At 36.7% G+C, this 17,016-nt stretch overlaps 1 protein-coding gene across 1 annotated transcript in view; it reads right to left on the bottom strand.

The window, feature by feature from the left end:
- LOC140235877 (uncharacterized) overlaps window positions 1–17,016 on the bottom strand; it is a 237,445-nt gene that overhangs the window by 96,150 nt on the left and 124,279 nt on the right. The window contains exons 5-9 of the mRNA XM_072315871.1: window positions 16,218–16,340; window positions 15,573–15,638; window positions 13,840–15,216; window positions 13,634–13,794; window positions 5,156–5,317 (exon numbers count right to left, since the gene is read on the bottom strand). Coding sequence (XP_072171972.1) covers window positions 5,156–5,317; window positions 13,634–13,794; window positions 13,840–15,216; window positions 15,573–15,638; window positions 16,218–16,340 — 1,889 coding nt within the window. The remainder of the gene's footprint in view (window positions 1–5,155; window positions 5,318–13,633; window positions 13,795–13,839; window positions 15,217–15,572; window positions 15,639–16,217; window positions 16,341–17,016) is intronic.

A 17,016-nucleotide genomic window follows, 5' to 3' on the forward strand; every position in this document is an offset into this window, starting at 1 on the left:
GGCTAAACGCTAGAGGGAGGGGTTGAACATTACACTCAATATATCATTAAATGTACGGTAGACTATTACCAATAGACCCTAGTACTATGCCAGGTAATCATTAACACCTCATGATCATTGTCATCATCAACTACTTCAACTTGTACTTGCAGTGCAATTACTGATTTTAAATTACATCAACAGCTTTCAGCACCTGATCACAATTATGAATACAACCGCCTTATCATCATTAATACTAGTAATCCTTGGCCTTTCACTATCACCACCACCCACTGCTTTATAGTTTGGCACAACATAATGGTAATCATAATTATGTTTTAGGGAGTTTAATTGTTGAAATTATGTTATTGTCATTGTTGGTTTTTTAGACCTATTTATATCAAATATTAATAAGTTAATTTAATGAGATGCTAAATGTGTGTTTTGAGGGGAGATTCGCCAATTTTGGGGTGAGAGAAACAGCTTGGATGGATTTTTAATATTAATACTCCATGGCCATGATTATGAAAATATAGATTTACATGCAGTTTAAACCTTTTTCAATCCAGTCCTGTGTGTCAAGATTTTTACAAAATAATATCACCGATCAGCTACATCTGTCATCAACCTAACCTGGGCTGTACATAGAACAACATGTAAAATTACATCTAGGTTACATTATAACGGCGCTATGCCATGCCAAGGTGAAATTCAAAATAATTTATCTAAAATGTAACAGACACGCTAACGGCTAAACTACTGCATTAGCGCCCATTATAACATACACAAGCAACTTTCATAACATAGATAGCTAACGTTGTACTTGTAGTCATCATGGTCATTAACATTACGCATATATATGCGAGAGACTGCACTGCATGGTGTCGACTGCTACGAATGTACGCACGTAAACTAACCTGTAGTGTAAATTATCCTACGTAGGTTGCAGTCAGTCCCCCTTGAGCTGAGCAGCTGAATCACTTCGTAACTTCTGGTCTGCGATTTCACGGTCTCCCCCACTCAATTTGATCCACTCTTTGGCACACAAAATAGGTTTCGTCTATCTTAGGTTTGTCATAGCCGTGAAATTTTCAAACTTCATCGATGTTACATGCATAATAACGCATCTTAAAAGTTTCGGCAGAGCAGACGACGTAGACGCGTCGACAGGCTCACAGGGGGCGGCCATTTTGACTCGTAAACACTAATTCTCGATTCGGATTGGATAACATACATCACATGATCGTTCGCGAATGAATATCGTACACGGCAAAGTGTACATATTCAGCTCCTCAGTGACAAAAAAAGTTCACTGTTTCCCCCTAAATTACCAAAATACTGCAGGAGGGTTTGTGTCGAACTTTTTTCTGTAGCCTTTTTGGTTATTTGTTTACATGTAGCTGTGGAGAAATTTTAGTGCCGCAGTTGTCGGAACGAAACAAGCGAAAAAACCAGCTCACCCTACGGCCTAAATGAGTAAAATAATTAGCAGTAGAACAAGCACTTTATAGTGTACCTGAAGCATGTTACTACAGATTTTTGAAAGCTTCAAGTTTATCTTGGAAACCCTAATCTATGAAGTTGACATGGCATCGAATATTATTTTTGATTACATGTACAACTTCGAACACTCAGTTTGTATTTTCCTTGCATTAAATTAGTATTTGATGTCAGATAACTCACAGCGGGTCATTGCATTATATGCGTAATATGTTGCTATTCTGTTTGGTACTCGATTTTGTTATCTGACTAGCTAAATTGAACGATGTAAGCACCTAGGTGCCCAAATATTGTTGTATTCATTTGCTTATCCTGATTTTCTTGTGTTTGTGTTTGTAACTTCAATACATGTCCATATCATTGTAAATCTCAAGCCTCATCCACCCCTATGTATCTGCTCTTTCTTGCTCACTTCATTTGATGAACTCTGTACTGCTCTTTTCTCTCAATCCTATTCTCTCCTATATTTTTCCTGTCCTACATGTATGTACATGCGTATCCGAGCAATTGCCCTCCCCCGGCTAAATACTGGTTAGTGGTAAGGTAAGAGTAAAGATTAGGGTTAGGATTAGGTTCAGGATTAGGATTAGAACCAGGGGAAGGGTCCGGGGTAATTGCCCAGGGGGGTAATTGCCCTAGACCCATGTACATGTAATACAAGTACTTTTTGTTCCTTATTACTTAGAAAGATTGGTCCTTATGAGGTTTGAAAGTGAAATGTAAACAACTGATTTGTTTTATGTTGTAAAGTATGCATTTCTGCTAGGAATTTGCACTGAATTAATTCTTCTTTTTTCAGATGTAAGAGATGAGAATAATATGTTTATAGAAAATTGGTCCAAGATACAAATTACATTGGTGTTAATTATCAAACATGTACTTCAACCATTCATAAAATTCAGTACCATACTACCATTACTGCACTGTTTTGACATTTCGTGTCTACCCATTCAGATTTACAAAGTTGCTCATACGGTGTCAGATTTTGTGAATTTTCATTTTACATGTGAATGTGCTATATTACTTCCCTTCGCAAATGTTAACAGTATACCACTGTACTTTATTTCTGCAACAGACTGCCATATTAGATCACATCTAATGAGAGTGTATGTTGGAACAATTGTCCTGAATTAGTGTCTCAAGTGCTAAATTTGACATGTGTGGTTTGTATTAGTGTATGTACATTGTTTGATGTGTATTTCGAGTGATGTTTGTCATTTACCTACATAAGTTGGTTAAAATTCCTGTTAACTAATGTTTTCATTCGGTGGTTAAATTTCGAAGAAAAGATTTAGTGCAATTCCACAAAACTTGCTTAAGATAAAATTGACCTCAGTTGGCTTTTGGTAATCACTTTACCCAAGAGTTATGTGGTTCACTTGGAAATCGACTGTCTGTTAAAATGCTATCCAGATTTCTAAAAGCGTAGATTTGATGGAGTAATGCAGATGTATGAATTTGAAATCCAAACTGACATCGTGTGTGTGTGTGTGTGTGTGTGTGTGTGTGTAGTTTTTGTTTTTGTTTCTTTGTTTGTTTGTTTTTTCTAAGAGGATGCAAAACTGCCATTAATTTCTTCCCCATGCATAATATAAAACACATGTTGTGGAGAGTGAAAATGCTACTCTTGTTTTTCCATAGCTGGGAGTACAGTATGTGGGTGAGTTTATTATGGGCCGTTTGTAGATTACATTATATTCTACATACATACAGTGTAGATCTAGTAGGTTTGAGTAGGAGAGTGAATGGTAGGCATATTCTCTAAAACATCCCCTCACCTTTGTAACTACACTTCCAAAAAGAGCATGAACTGTGACAGAAATCAAATCAAACATTAACATTTTATCCATATAGAGTTAATCGGTAATAATGATAATAACTCCCACATTTAATGTCCCAATTCCACATGACTAACGTGCACAACGCGCAGTAGGAAAAGTGAGTTATGAAGTACAAGAATCATTACACAAACATGCACATGAATATGACACAATCATGATGATATAATATATATATATATATATATATATATATATATATATATATATATCATAATACCGGTATACTATTCTAAGGTAAAAGATTGGAATAACAAGTAAAGAAGTATGTTGCTGGTTTTTCTTCTTTTTTTTTTTTTAAGAGCTCATCTTTCATACAGTTGACTACTTTACCGACACCAGAAAAAAAAAATACCAGTCATTTTCTCATTAACATGAAACAATATAACATATCATTGCTTTGGATGCTGACTAATTTTGTGAAAAAAAAACAAAACAAAAAAATAAAATAAGAACAAGGATAATGTAACATTCGCAGATCACAATTTGAGATATTGAGGTGCTGGATGTACACATTTTATGTACCGCCTTCTCAGTATATATGGCAGTGGTCCGATGCAATAATTTCTGCGTGCATACCAATATCAGTAACACAAGGAATATTTTGCAGTTTCATTGAACAGTCTGTGTTGAAAGTGTTCTTTCTTTTAAGCAAAAAGTTGAAAAGCTGAGATTCCAGTACTGATTGTCCAATAGTCTTCTTGCATGTGACGCATCCTTGATTTCCTTTATTGTTTGTTTCGTTTTGGAAAAGTGATTTTGTAAATTCTCAGATCAATGGGGAATGTATTCACGGTATACATGTGCATGATAATTATGTAACTGATTACTAGTAAACTGCATGTCCCCAAGGGCAACAATCTAATTTGCTTATTACGCGCGGCAAACCGCTCCAGTGTGCACAGCGTGCCGCTGTGGCAGAGTTTAGCGGCAAACCGCCTCCGCAGCCGCTGCCGCAAAACCGCTCCAATGTGAACGGCCCTTAGGGTTGTACGCTCTTTGGTGCTAACAAAGTGCCATAGCACTGTGACTCCTCTCAGACTGGCGCCACCTTTTGGCCGGGAAAAGAGAGGAACGTATTCTTTTTTTGATCGGAGTGAAATGGTTTTAGTGCAGTGAAATGGTTTCGTCAGAGTGATATGGTACGCCAAAATGAAATGATTTTTTTTTTTTTTTTTTTTTTTTTTTTTTTTTTTTTTTTTTTTTTACGGAAAGAAGAAATGATTTATTTTTTTTTTCTTGAAAAGTGAAATGAATGTTTGTGAAAAGTCAAATGCTTTTGGTTAAAAAGTGAAATACATTCTGTGAAGAGTGAAATGAAATTTTATTTAAAAGTGAAATGTATTTTTGTGAAAAGTGAAATGTATTTTTATTTAAAAGTGAAATGCATTTTTGTGAAAAGTGAAATGAATTTTTATTTAAAAGTGAAATATATTTTTATTTAAAAGTGAAATGTGTTTTTGTGAAAAGTGAAATGAATTTTTATCTAAAAGTGAAATGTATTTTTGAAAAAAAGTGAAATAAATATTGGTGAGTGAAATGTATTTGTTGAAAGTGAAATGAATATTGGCTGGAGTGAAATGAATTTTGTATTGTTTCCCTAATGGCGTTCCATAATGATCAGTATAATGTTTTCAGATGTAACTTGGATTCTTTGTTCGAGAAGATTTGTTTTTTTTTTTCTACAAGGAAACATTGTTTGCACCTAAGATTGTTTTCTTTACATTTCTTACTATCATCCATTTAATGTATTTGAAATATATCTTAGTAACACTTCATCTGTAGCCTGTACATAAAGACATGTGTTGTAGATCATGATAATACATGAATGTTCTTACCAGACAGTTTGAAGCCTCTGCCCGGAGGATCTTGTAGAATTCCAGGTGAAATTGTGAGTCACATAGCCATACCCTACGGAGTAAATTGCTGGAGCACATGCCCTCCGCCAAGTCACGTGACACAGTTCTTCCGCACTTTTTTTCGATAATATCTAGCGATTGCTGATAGAACGAACATGAATTGACAGTAGAGGAAATAAATTATTCTCAGAAGAATAAGGTTGATAAAGTACCCGCAGTTGACTGGAGGTTTGAAACTCACAGAGAAAAAAAAAAATCATTCTATACAGGTTCTATTCATATCGTCATTTCACTAATCACAACTCGGAAGGGAAAGAATGCATTTTCAGTTTGATGATAAAGGTAGAGGGGCAATGAATATGATTGCATTACATCAATACTCGTGTTAGGTGCCCTAAGTAGCTGTATATTCAAAACACTATACACGACACTCAGTGTGACATCTCCCTTTAATATACACGGCGTCTTTATTATAGGCAAGGTTGGGTGATTACTACAAAGGGCAGTTTGACAACTGCAACTCTCGCAAAGGGTCTCATTTCAGTAGACGTTGAAACTCCGTGGAGTCCAATTATTTTGCAATAAGAACATTTTGCTTGACTCCTCATATTTTTTTTTTCTAAAAGCAACAACGAAAAATGTTTCAAACAATTTACCACTAAACGTTCTAATTGTGACCCTGCACCTCAAAACAAACAAAACGTCGCCAGACATGACTTTTTAGTTAAGACCATATTCTGAAAGAGCAGACTTTAAGCTTTAAAATGATGTATAACTCAAATCAAATGGACTCTCCTAACCTATCTAAATATTGGAAAGAAAGTACAAACTCAGGAAAAGTGTGAACTGAGAAAAGAGGCCCTGAAGTACAGTGTCTATTCACGGGCTTAATCTTTACCAAACCGTGCTGGCTGTGCGATGAATGAGACAAAAAAAAAAAAAAAAAACAGGAAGTAAACCACCAGAGTAACAACAATGAAGGGATTATCAAATTAAACTAAAATTCAGCGTGTCTCATTAACACATTCTGTCCATAATTAATGCCAATTTTCAAAGCAGTAGCACTATCCTTTCAAAAGTTATTAGAGTTGAAAGTGAACAGTGTGGACAAGGTTTTTCAGAAATGAAAAAGGGATTCTAAAGACACACCTGATCACTCTATTCTACCAAAATGTTCGAGATAAACTGCTAAAAAAAACACACTTTCCTGCCCCTTTTATGATACCAAATTTTAGCATAATGTAAAAGAAGACCTGCTCTTTCAGAAAATATAAAAAAGTCAAGTTCGGCTAGGTTGACCCATTTCACTTATTTCACGCAAAATCAGTGTGTGCGACTTTATGTTCGTTTTGAGGTGCACGGTCACAATTGATAACAAGACATGAAATAAGTGCCATGGCAATTCAGAATAAGCTTACACATTAAAGTCATCATAATGTATCATGCGAGGAGGACAATTATTTTACATAACAATAATACTTAAAACGTTAATACAATTGCACAGAATGTTATATAAAAACGATTTCCCTAAATAATAGGGCCTGTTCCAGGTCTAAAAAGAATGTTCATAAAACTGTTGAGGTTGTAGATTATGCACTCAAATTCACACAGGGGAAACACAAACTCACACCCCACACACAAGTAATGTTATTTTCGTTCGACATTACATTTTCTGACATATCGTCGGTCGCATTACGAACCGGCGAATGTTCGAATTTGGGTCAATTTTTCAAAATTCACTTTTTTCCATTTTTTGAATGTCCATACCAAACTCTATCTATCCCCAAAATATCAAATCGCAAAATTCACGAAAACATGTATTTTTGGTAGTGACGAATTTTCAAAATGTCCAAATGCTGCAATTTGTGACATTACGAACCGGCAAATGTTCGTATTCGCCGGTTCGTAAAATCCCTGTTCAGACGGAACACACGTGAGGTATGTGGGGCGAATCGAGGAGCTTGCGAGGCCGCGAGCGAGGGCTCGTCATCACCATCAGTCCCATGCACTCGGAATTGTGCTGGTATGTAACTACTATGTGCATTTTGTTGCTCATTTGTTATTTCATCTTCTGTTTAAAAACAAAAGTAATGATAATCGGGGCAGGTTAATGTGTAATCATAAAATATTACATCAGAGAAGTAGAATTGCTCGACATTATCATGTAAAAGTAGCTTTCCTGTGTATTTCATTTCCTTCTAGATCCTACACAGTCGCACACCTAGCCACCATTTTTGTCGAAGGGGGTCCTTGATTATTCTTGGTCAGAGATAAAGCAATCCTCCCATACAACCCGGATGCATGGGTTTTTTTTAAACTAAAGCATAGTAGAATCTATAAACTGAAAAAAAATATCGTGTAGCAATTGCAAATACCCAGGTAGAACTGAAAATAGGCCCAAAGTAATAAATGATTATCATTGTTTTCAAAGATTCATGTTGTTTCATTAAAAAAAAGAATAGTATTTAGGCCCTAAGTAAGAATGAAATTGCATGATGAGACTGTTTAGCGTCAGTGTTAAGTCAGTTATAGTTACATATAGCTTCCTTTAGCATGCAAGAATAGCTGCTCTGGCCTTTACTGTCTAACTAAAATCCTGCATAAACAGTAAATTTATAGGCTAGATCGAGGTTGTATTCACCGGTATGTTACTTATTTTGATTACCGGGACAGATATCAATGAACTTTCAGAAAAATTAAACGAAGTTGATTACCGGTACCGGTACTCACAGTTTTTTTTAACACTCATGTACCGGTACAAGTATAAGCCTATATCCAGGGATTTTTATTCTATATAAGTTACCGCGGTATCCTATTTGTGCCCTGATAACACTGACATGATTTTCCTTATTTATATCTTGGGGATAATTCTAGGAGCAGCAGGCCACTACAAGCAGGAGCCGAGTCCCCACAAACAAAGGCAGCACCGCTATCATTACAACTGTAGCAGCTAGCATCCCAGGAACATCAGCAGCACCTCTCGGCGCAGGAGCAGCATTAGCAGAGCCTGTAAAGTGCAACTGTAGCAGCTGAACTTCTCCATACAATTGTAGTCGCGAAGCCTCTATGTACTACAGTAGGCCTACCGACATACTATTGCAACAGAGCGTCTACGTATGCTACCGTAAAACTCTACATTTGTAGCAGCATGATCCTAACTTTCAACTGTAGCAGCTGAGCCTTTCAGACTGTAGCAGCAGAGCCTCTACGTACAACCGCAGAGAGTAGTGGTGATGAGGATGTTTTTCCTTCTGCCTATAATGGTAAGTTTGATTCGTAACAAGTGATTATGGTACCATAGGTAGGCCTACCGGTACTTGTGGACCATAAAGTGTACCGGGAACCAGGTATTCACAAACATTTCTCAGTTTACGGTGAATGGAATAGGTCATTTATTACTTTCAGTGGAATAGATTATTGAACAATACCATGTCATTTGACAGAAATCACTGTTTTGATATCTGGACTGTAATGTAGTCATACCTTTTCTGTAATGTCGATCTTATCTAACTCTACTGTCAAGTATCTTATGCAGATATTAACCTGGTGAGGACAGGCTCATGTTGATATTACAAGCTCTTCCCTAGGCACCTGCTTGAGCATACTTGGGGGAAGTTTCTAATGGCCTTACTGTAATTATTTCATACATGTATATCAATGTTGACTGCTACTCAATGTATTAAAAGAGAAAAAAAGCAAGCACTAACACTTCTGTGTATAAGATTGTTAGGTTTTTATGTGAAAGACATCACATTTCTAATCAAAGAATGTGTAGCAGTTATCATTATTTACCTTTGCCAACCCCAAGGTGTAAAAGCTCGACCAATAGCACCTGAATTACTATGCCCTTCAGAGATCAGCAGACTTTGATGACAATTTTTTTTTTTTTTGCATTTCAAATAGGTATGCTGGCTGTAGCTATTTTCATTTTGTCTCACAAAATGTGGTAGGTGATTGCCTGTAAAGAATTTCCTTATGTTACTTTGTTTTTTCTTCTGAAATTGTGCTTTAGCTCTAAGAAATACTCTTCTTCACATTTTTCAAACCTGCAGGTACTTGTAATGTTTTATCACATAGTGTATGACACAACTGTCAAATTTCTCACTGAAATTGTCCATACAATTTTTTGTGTTTTTGAACCACCGTAGGCATAGATGTTCTTGTCAAGTGGAAGAGGGATGGTTCTATGAATCCTGTCAGCTCAAGTGACCTCTATCATGCTCAACGGACCAAACCGAAACAAGGTTCCTGCGTACATATGAGAAGTGAAAATGGCTGGTGGAAAGGGAGGATGCTTCAAGTCTTCAACATGCCCATGGATGGACGTAGGATGTCAGATGACGAGGGCATTCCTCTTTCTGCCTGAGGTAATTTGAATACATAGTTACTGATTTGTTCTACATCAATAAGTTTATCAAGATATATTATGTCTTTTTTCATTTTAAAATGATGTAGAGATTTTTATGCATAGTATCATGTAGGTACAATGTACTTTCATTGCATTACCATTTCAATATAAATGTTCAATTCTGTGTAATGAATAAAACAAATGTCGTAATTGCAGTTTGTAATGACTGTAGGATGCTGAAGACTGTTAGCTTTCCACTTCCTTTCTTTAAAAGTCTGATATTGATTATTACTTACAATTTATTATGTCAATTACTGATAATTTGCTTTATGTGCATGTAATACACTGTAGATTCTAGTGTCCATGATAGATGTTTGCAAGTATATCTAGTATAAATCTTGTTGATTCTACCCTCAGGATGGTCACATAATTTTTTTCATTGATGCATTGTTTACAACTTCCCCAGCAGTATCGTTACTTGCGACAGCAGTAGCAGAGCCTCAACGTCGATTTGTGACAGCTGAATCCCCAGAAACATCAGCAGCACCACTTGAAGCAGCAGCAGCAGCAGCAGCGGAGCCTGTACGTACAGCCCTAGCAGCTGAGCCTCTAAGTACGACAACAGTGGTAGAGCCTCTACTTACAACTGTAGCAACTGAGCCTCTACTTACCACTGTAGCAGCAGAGTCTCTACTTGCAACTTTAGCATCTGCACTTCCAGGAACATTAGCAACACTGCTAGAAGCAGCATCAGCAACAGAAGCAGAGCCTCTACAAACAACTGTGGTGTCCGCATTCTAAGAAACAACGCAGCAATGTTACCTTTGAAACTGAAGGTAATTCAACTGGAGTTGAGAAGTTCAGGGCATTGTATAACTGTTGTTTGTATTTCTTGCATTATCTGTCTGTGTGGTGCAAATTCCTAAAAAAAGCAATTATGAGCCAAAGCTTAATTTTCCAATAATAAATGTAAAATAATTTAAACATGTGATAAATACTTTGATTATCTTTTTTTTTTTCTTTTATCCTTCACTCTTGTAAGAAAAAGTTTGTGGCAGGCAACCTGTAAAATTTAAAGAAAATAGTTTGTCTTCTGCAAAGAATAGTTAAAAAAAAACCAGTAAATGAAGTAACAATTATTCAACCAGACTTGGCAGTTTCATCAAATTATGTATTTGTTTTCCTTGCATTAGGTGTACCTGATTTCAATTTGAAAGCAGACTAAGTCCTCCACTCTTATTTCAGATCACAAAGAATACTGAACCTTGCTGGATGATGGAAAACTGTTAAATCTCGAGAAAGCAATGTCCCTGTCAGACATTGAAGAACCGATTTTGATGGTAACCGGACACAGGAAAGCAATATAAAACTGTTTGTGAAGTGTAATGGAAGTACAGCATATTCATATTATGCTGTATGTATTCTATACTGCCCTCTATCTAGTCTTGTTGGTATACATCTGGTTGTATTTACATTATTATATGTAGTGCACTAACTGTTGACCAACTTTCCTGAAATAAAGACCATTTAGGCAAACTATTGTACATGTTTCTTGTAAGGAAAGGAAAGGGAATTATTGGTGAATTTCTTGCTCATAGTGCCTTGTACAAATATAGACTTGATGCATGATCAAGTTTGTAATACTTTCTGGTAATTATTTTATCTTCAGTGTTACATATTTGCTACATGCTTTCAATAATTTCAACACAGTTTCACACAAATCGACCAATTTTTATCACTTCGGGAGGACCTTATTCAAATATAAAAGAAACAATAGAAATAAAGTGTAGTGTTCCAGTATGTATTCCATTTATTGTCTCTTCATTGCAAATTTGGAAACTACTGCCATTGAGGCTTTTGAGGGAGTGGAAGATAGATGTCAGTGCAAATAAGCCAGAAGATTTTCATGTGGAAGAATATGTAGGTACTGACATCAGTTCTATTCCTGATAGATCTTCAGTTGTCATGAAAAAATTCATGGAATCTAAAACAGAATTGTCCAAAAAAAGCTGAACAGTGGGGAAGCCTACAAAAAGTCAGAAATATTTGTAGATGGTAGAACACATTTTAACCATCAAAGATGTGATTTAACACGTAACCATATCAATCTTTTGGCTATGATTGCCTCAGTGAAAATGGCAGAATGTCTATCAGACAATATTATCATGCCTTGAAAATTCTGGTCCTAGAAAGAGAATGGCTAGCCAGACATGTTATTAACATGTTGTCATGTTGTCCCCCATCCTACGGACAGCAAAAAGAGACAAATGACGTACACTACTCTCCTCCCAGCAGTCCAGTAGTTGGCAGACTGTTAAAGTTTGTAGACTCGTGTTTATAAACACATTGGGCATCACTTTCATTAATTCAACCCTGGGCAAAATTACCTTGTGAAGTGTGAGGAGAATGGTACACTTGATCATGTTATTGCACGCGTACTACTGTAATACATTAAAGTCAAGGAAATGCAGAACTTCTCACCAATTTACAGGTCAGATTACCTCGTGAAGTGTTGGGAGAATTTTGTATTTTGTACATGTTATTGCACCACTTTTATAGTGGTCAGAACACAATTCTGAAATGCAACAAATGCCTAACTTCTCATTCCAAGTGAGATTCCATAGTGAAGTATCATGGAGAATGTCACATTTATTTTGTATCAATTGTAATTTAATGTATTGTAATAATAGTGTGCAATGTAATTATTGTGAGCTGTCGAAAATGCAAAAAAAAAAAAATCACTCTCTGAATTTACAGGTTATATCTGGAAGTTTGAGGAGAATGCTTTGTTTTGTAGTTACTGTATGTAATTATGAACACACATGTGGAATGGTGCATTTTGAATTAATAAAATGCAGAATTCTTCACAAACTTGGGGACTGGTGAATAGAAAACAAAAAAAAAAGAACAAAAGAAAAAAAAAAAAGAGGAGTGAGAGAGACACAGATACCTGGTACCTAGAATTGGGAGAACAAGGTGATTATGACTGCTTTGTAAGAGGGTATGTGTGTGTGTGTGTGTTTGTTCGAGTGTGTGTACTGGTATGTGCATGTAAAGTGTGTGTTTGTGTATGTTTGTGTTTGCATGGGTGTAATTATATTCTACTCTCAATGATGAATTTACACTTTTTTATAGACAGTGACTACCAGGCGCACTTTTAGTACTCATCCAGTAGTCAATAAAAACCCATTGCACAGTTTGATAACATTACTGGCATCAACAATTAATGTGTCAGAAAGTAGGTTGTGTGTGTGGGTTCGAGCGTGTTTACTGGTATATGTGCGTGTATGTGTGTTTGTGTATGTTTGTGTTTGTATGGGTGTAATTATATTCTCTCAATACTGATAATGACTTAACACTTCTAATATTTATAGATAGTGACTACCAGGCACACTTTAATAGAACGGTACTCATCCATTCAAAAACCCATTGCACAGTTTGATAACATTACTCGCATCAACAATTAATGTGTAAAAGTACAGGTAGGTTGTATAGTTTGAGAAAATAACTGTGGTGTTTGTTACACTTTCCTAATATCCATGATTATGATACAACTAACATGAATGAACATGAATGAACATGAATGAATCACAATCCCACTACCTAGAGCGGCGAATGTATACATTACACTGTGCGCGTACCACCTAAGCGTGTGGAATGTGTGATGATACGCGCCATTTTATGTTACATTTGCCGGTTCGTAATGCGCACTCGCTACGTCCACACGTATTGAGCATGGGCTTTACGAACCGGCAAATGTATACATTTGCCGGTTCGTAATGCCCTCTCTTTAGTACGCGATGTACGTAAAACGCTGAAATGGGGGGTTTTACGAACCGGCAAACGCACTTTGCATCACTACCACAGAGCCCCAGGTGCAGCTACAAAATAATATTTAGTATCAGACAAAGCAGAAAATTCCGCTTTCATCACTCTCTTAATATCATCATCAATGTGCTGTTATAAGACACGTTTTTATACGTTTAAAGAAGTCCCGATTCTTTAAACGCGATTATCTCGAAATCGTGTTTCCGCGCAAATTCGAACATTCGCCGGTTCGTAATGCGACCGACGATATTTCAAATCAATATTCAAGTTGTGTCACTCACCACTTGGCTGTAGCGCACCATGAACACTACTCCTGACACTGTGTGTTCCGATGCATAGGACGGTAGTTTGTATTCATGCCATTGTTCTCCCACTGCCCTTGCTGCCTCCTCAGTGTGACACTCAAACGCAACGTTAACGCAGAAATCACGTTTCTCATTCTCTTTGTCACGGAAGGGATCAGATCTAAACTCATAGGAGGGACAGCTTATCAAGCGTTTGATGATATCAAGGCCGAGTTCATTCCCTGTAGCTGACGTGAAGTAGAGTACGTAGCGGAACTCCTTACGTCGACTAAAAAGTTCGTTTTTCACCTTGGCGTACTTAGCACGGTCATTGTCGAATAAATATTCTATATATACCCCTGCAATATATTCTTGAAACAGTTTATGGGGAAAAGAAACAGTCGATGTAACCAAGGATGAAATGTTGACATCGCGCCGACGCTCCCTTGTGATGACATTTTTTTCTTTAGTCAAAACTCCCACTCTGCAGCATGTTTTCATGGCATCGCTACACTTTCTGAATTGTTTTTCAGGAAATGAGAGATTTCTGTGAAATAAACCCTCTAAGGCTATCTCACTTATTTCATGGATTGCACTACCAGCTTTCTTTAAATGTTTAACAATATTTTGATTCTGTAGATTTTCACAAATTTTTGATGCGTAATGTTCTTTCAGGAAAAAGATCATTTCTCCAAAAATCTGGGAGAAAGTGCGCAATTTTTGCATTTCTCTTCGTCTTTCTTCACTGAAGTCGTTCCACAGGAGGCAAAGCATTGCACAGTAAATAGGAAACGGGGCCATGTTCGACCGGATGACATCATTTTCCTGCATAAAACTGATTAAGCTTTTTGCAAGATTGTCCTTCTCTCTAATCCGAAAGTACCTCCTGACATAAGTTGATAAATTATCCTTGTTAAATCCTTCGACGTTTAGAAAAGTGTAAGTTTCGACAAGACTCCTGTCCATCATGAATTCATTTGTCCTCCAAGGGCGTGTTGTCACAATTACTTTGCATGAATTGTATTGCTCTGTTCGTAGAATGCGAATGACCTCACTGCTGCTCGTTTTACTTAATTTTTCATCAAACTCGTCGAAACCATCAAAGATAATGAGAATCCTACTCAGATTCGTTGAAATATAGTCATCTATCGTCTTCTTTGATGCAGTATTTGAATGAGAGAGGTACGTTTTGACAATACCACCGATACTTGCTGCGTTCTTAATATCTCTAAGAGGTATTAGGAGTACCATGTCCAGGTCTTTGAGAATCCGTCCCTGGCACCAGTCCCAGACAATTTTAGCGCAAAGTGTTGTTTTACCGACACCTCCCTCACCCTGGATCAGAAGTCGCTTTGAAAGATTTCCATTTTCATTGTTTGTCAGAAGATCGTCGTATGTTATTGGTGTCTTACGCTTGCTACTTTGCTCTATTATGCTTAAATTCGTATAAATATCATCCAATTCAACACGTTCCATAAAGTTGAGTGGATCCACCATGACCTTGCTTCGTGACATACGGTAATACTCCTTCAGCTCTTCCTTGCATTGCTGTATCTGTTCCTCTGTAAGCGATGGTGGTTCTTAGAAGATAAACCAAAATGATAGAAAAAAAAACATAAAATCAATATCACAAATATAAGAGTGTACATAAATACCTGCAGTAGTAATAACCTGTATACAGAGAGGGGGAGAGAGAGAGAGAGAGGGAGAGAGAGGTGAAGAGAGAGGGAAAGAAGGCCTGTTATATGATATATTGCTCTTTATAATAGCCGTGTTACATAATACAGCTGTATCAAAAAAAAAAAAGTAGTTAAAAGAGATGAGATTTCCTAATGTTGAAAATATAAAAGTCACTCTGTATAATAGAATACTGCACTTTTTTTTAAGACAACAGGAGATTGTGATTATCAACACATTTTTCTTACTCAGCATTAATTCGTCTTCCTCATGAAATCTCGCTGGTATGTTTGGTCTTCGCCAGCAGGGATTCCAGCCACATCCTGAAATATTAAAATCATCAAAAACAACAACAGCATCACAATAAATGAACATTTTCATAAACAGTATATCAGGGGAACAACTTATTTTCCTCTCTTTTCACCAACAGATTCTCAGGCAAACATCATTTCAAGCATATACGTTTTCGATGCGTGGTCTCATCCATTCACCTGTCATGAATGCTATTCTTTCTTTTATTTTACATAGAGTAACCATTGCAACTGATTGACAAATTGTCCTACATCGACGTAAATAAGCACTGAATTGATCAGTGTGTTAGTAGTAGCCATGATAAAAATCATCGGCGTACATAGTACTCGAGCAGGATTCGAACCTAGTAATCATTATTGATGATATATTCGCTAGTTCTACTTACATGAGACAGTTTGTGGTCTGTGTTATGTTGTAAAATATTAGTAATAATTTCATTTTTTTGTATCAACAATTATGAAAGAAAAAATCATATATAAAACCAAAGAAATACACACCTATACGCACACACACGCACGTACACACAGACAGACACACACGGGCATAATCATTAACGCAACGAATGCAAATATATAATGTAAACCAATACCTTTTCGCGGTAGGTAGTCCGGATGATTGCTTTGCAGATATTTCCCAACAAAGAGAAATAGGATGACTATAGCAACAGGCACACCAATAGTGAGTCCAATGATGAGACCCGAATTAACACGTTTTCCTGAAACTTCATAGAGACACAAATAAACCATGTTTCATTCATTACTCAATTTAGAAGACAGTAATATAAACACAAATGAATACTTATATATACAATGAAATGTAAAGATTTTAGTATATGTGTTTGAGTATGTATGTGTGTGTGTGTGTGTGTGAGAGAGAGAGAGAGAGAGAGAGAGTGAGAGACAGAGAGAGAGAGAGAGGGAAAATATGTTAAATAGTGAAAACGAAGTGGTTGATTGCCTGAATACATATCTGACCCTTCATCACAAAACCAACAAAAAAGTCGCTAGACATTGATGTTTAGTTAAAGGGCAGATTCTGAAAGATCAGACTCCAAGCTTTAGAATGTTGTATAACTAAATCCAAATGGAATCCCCTAACATATCTAAATATTGGAAAGAAAGCACGCACTCTGGAAAAGTGTGAAGTGAGAAATGAGGATCTAAAGTACGGGGTCTATTCAAGCGCTTAACTTTGATCAAGCCGTGCTGGCTGTGCGATGAATGTTACAAAACTGGATGTAAGCCACTATATAGCAACAACAATGCAGGGGCCGCGGAACGTTTTTCAGTGTGGTGGGGGGAGGGCTGTTAAACCCACAAATGTAAAAACGCTCACAAACGTAAAAATACATCGCCCACAAATGTAGAAAACCGATCACAAATGTAAAAATT

The sequence above is a fragment of the Diadema setosum genome, chromosome 12 (genome assembly GCF_964275005.1).
Source record: "Diadema setosum chromosome 12, eeDiaSeto1, whole genome shotgun sequence".
Lineage (NCBI taxonomy): Eukaryota > Metazoa > Echinodermata > Echinoidea > Diadematoida > Diadematidae > Diadema > Diadema setosum.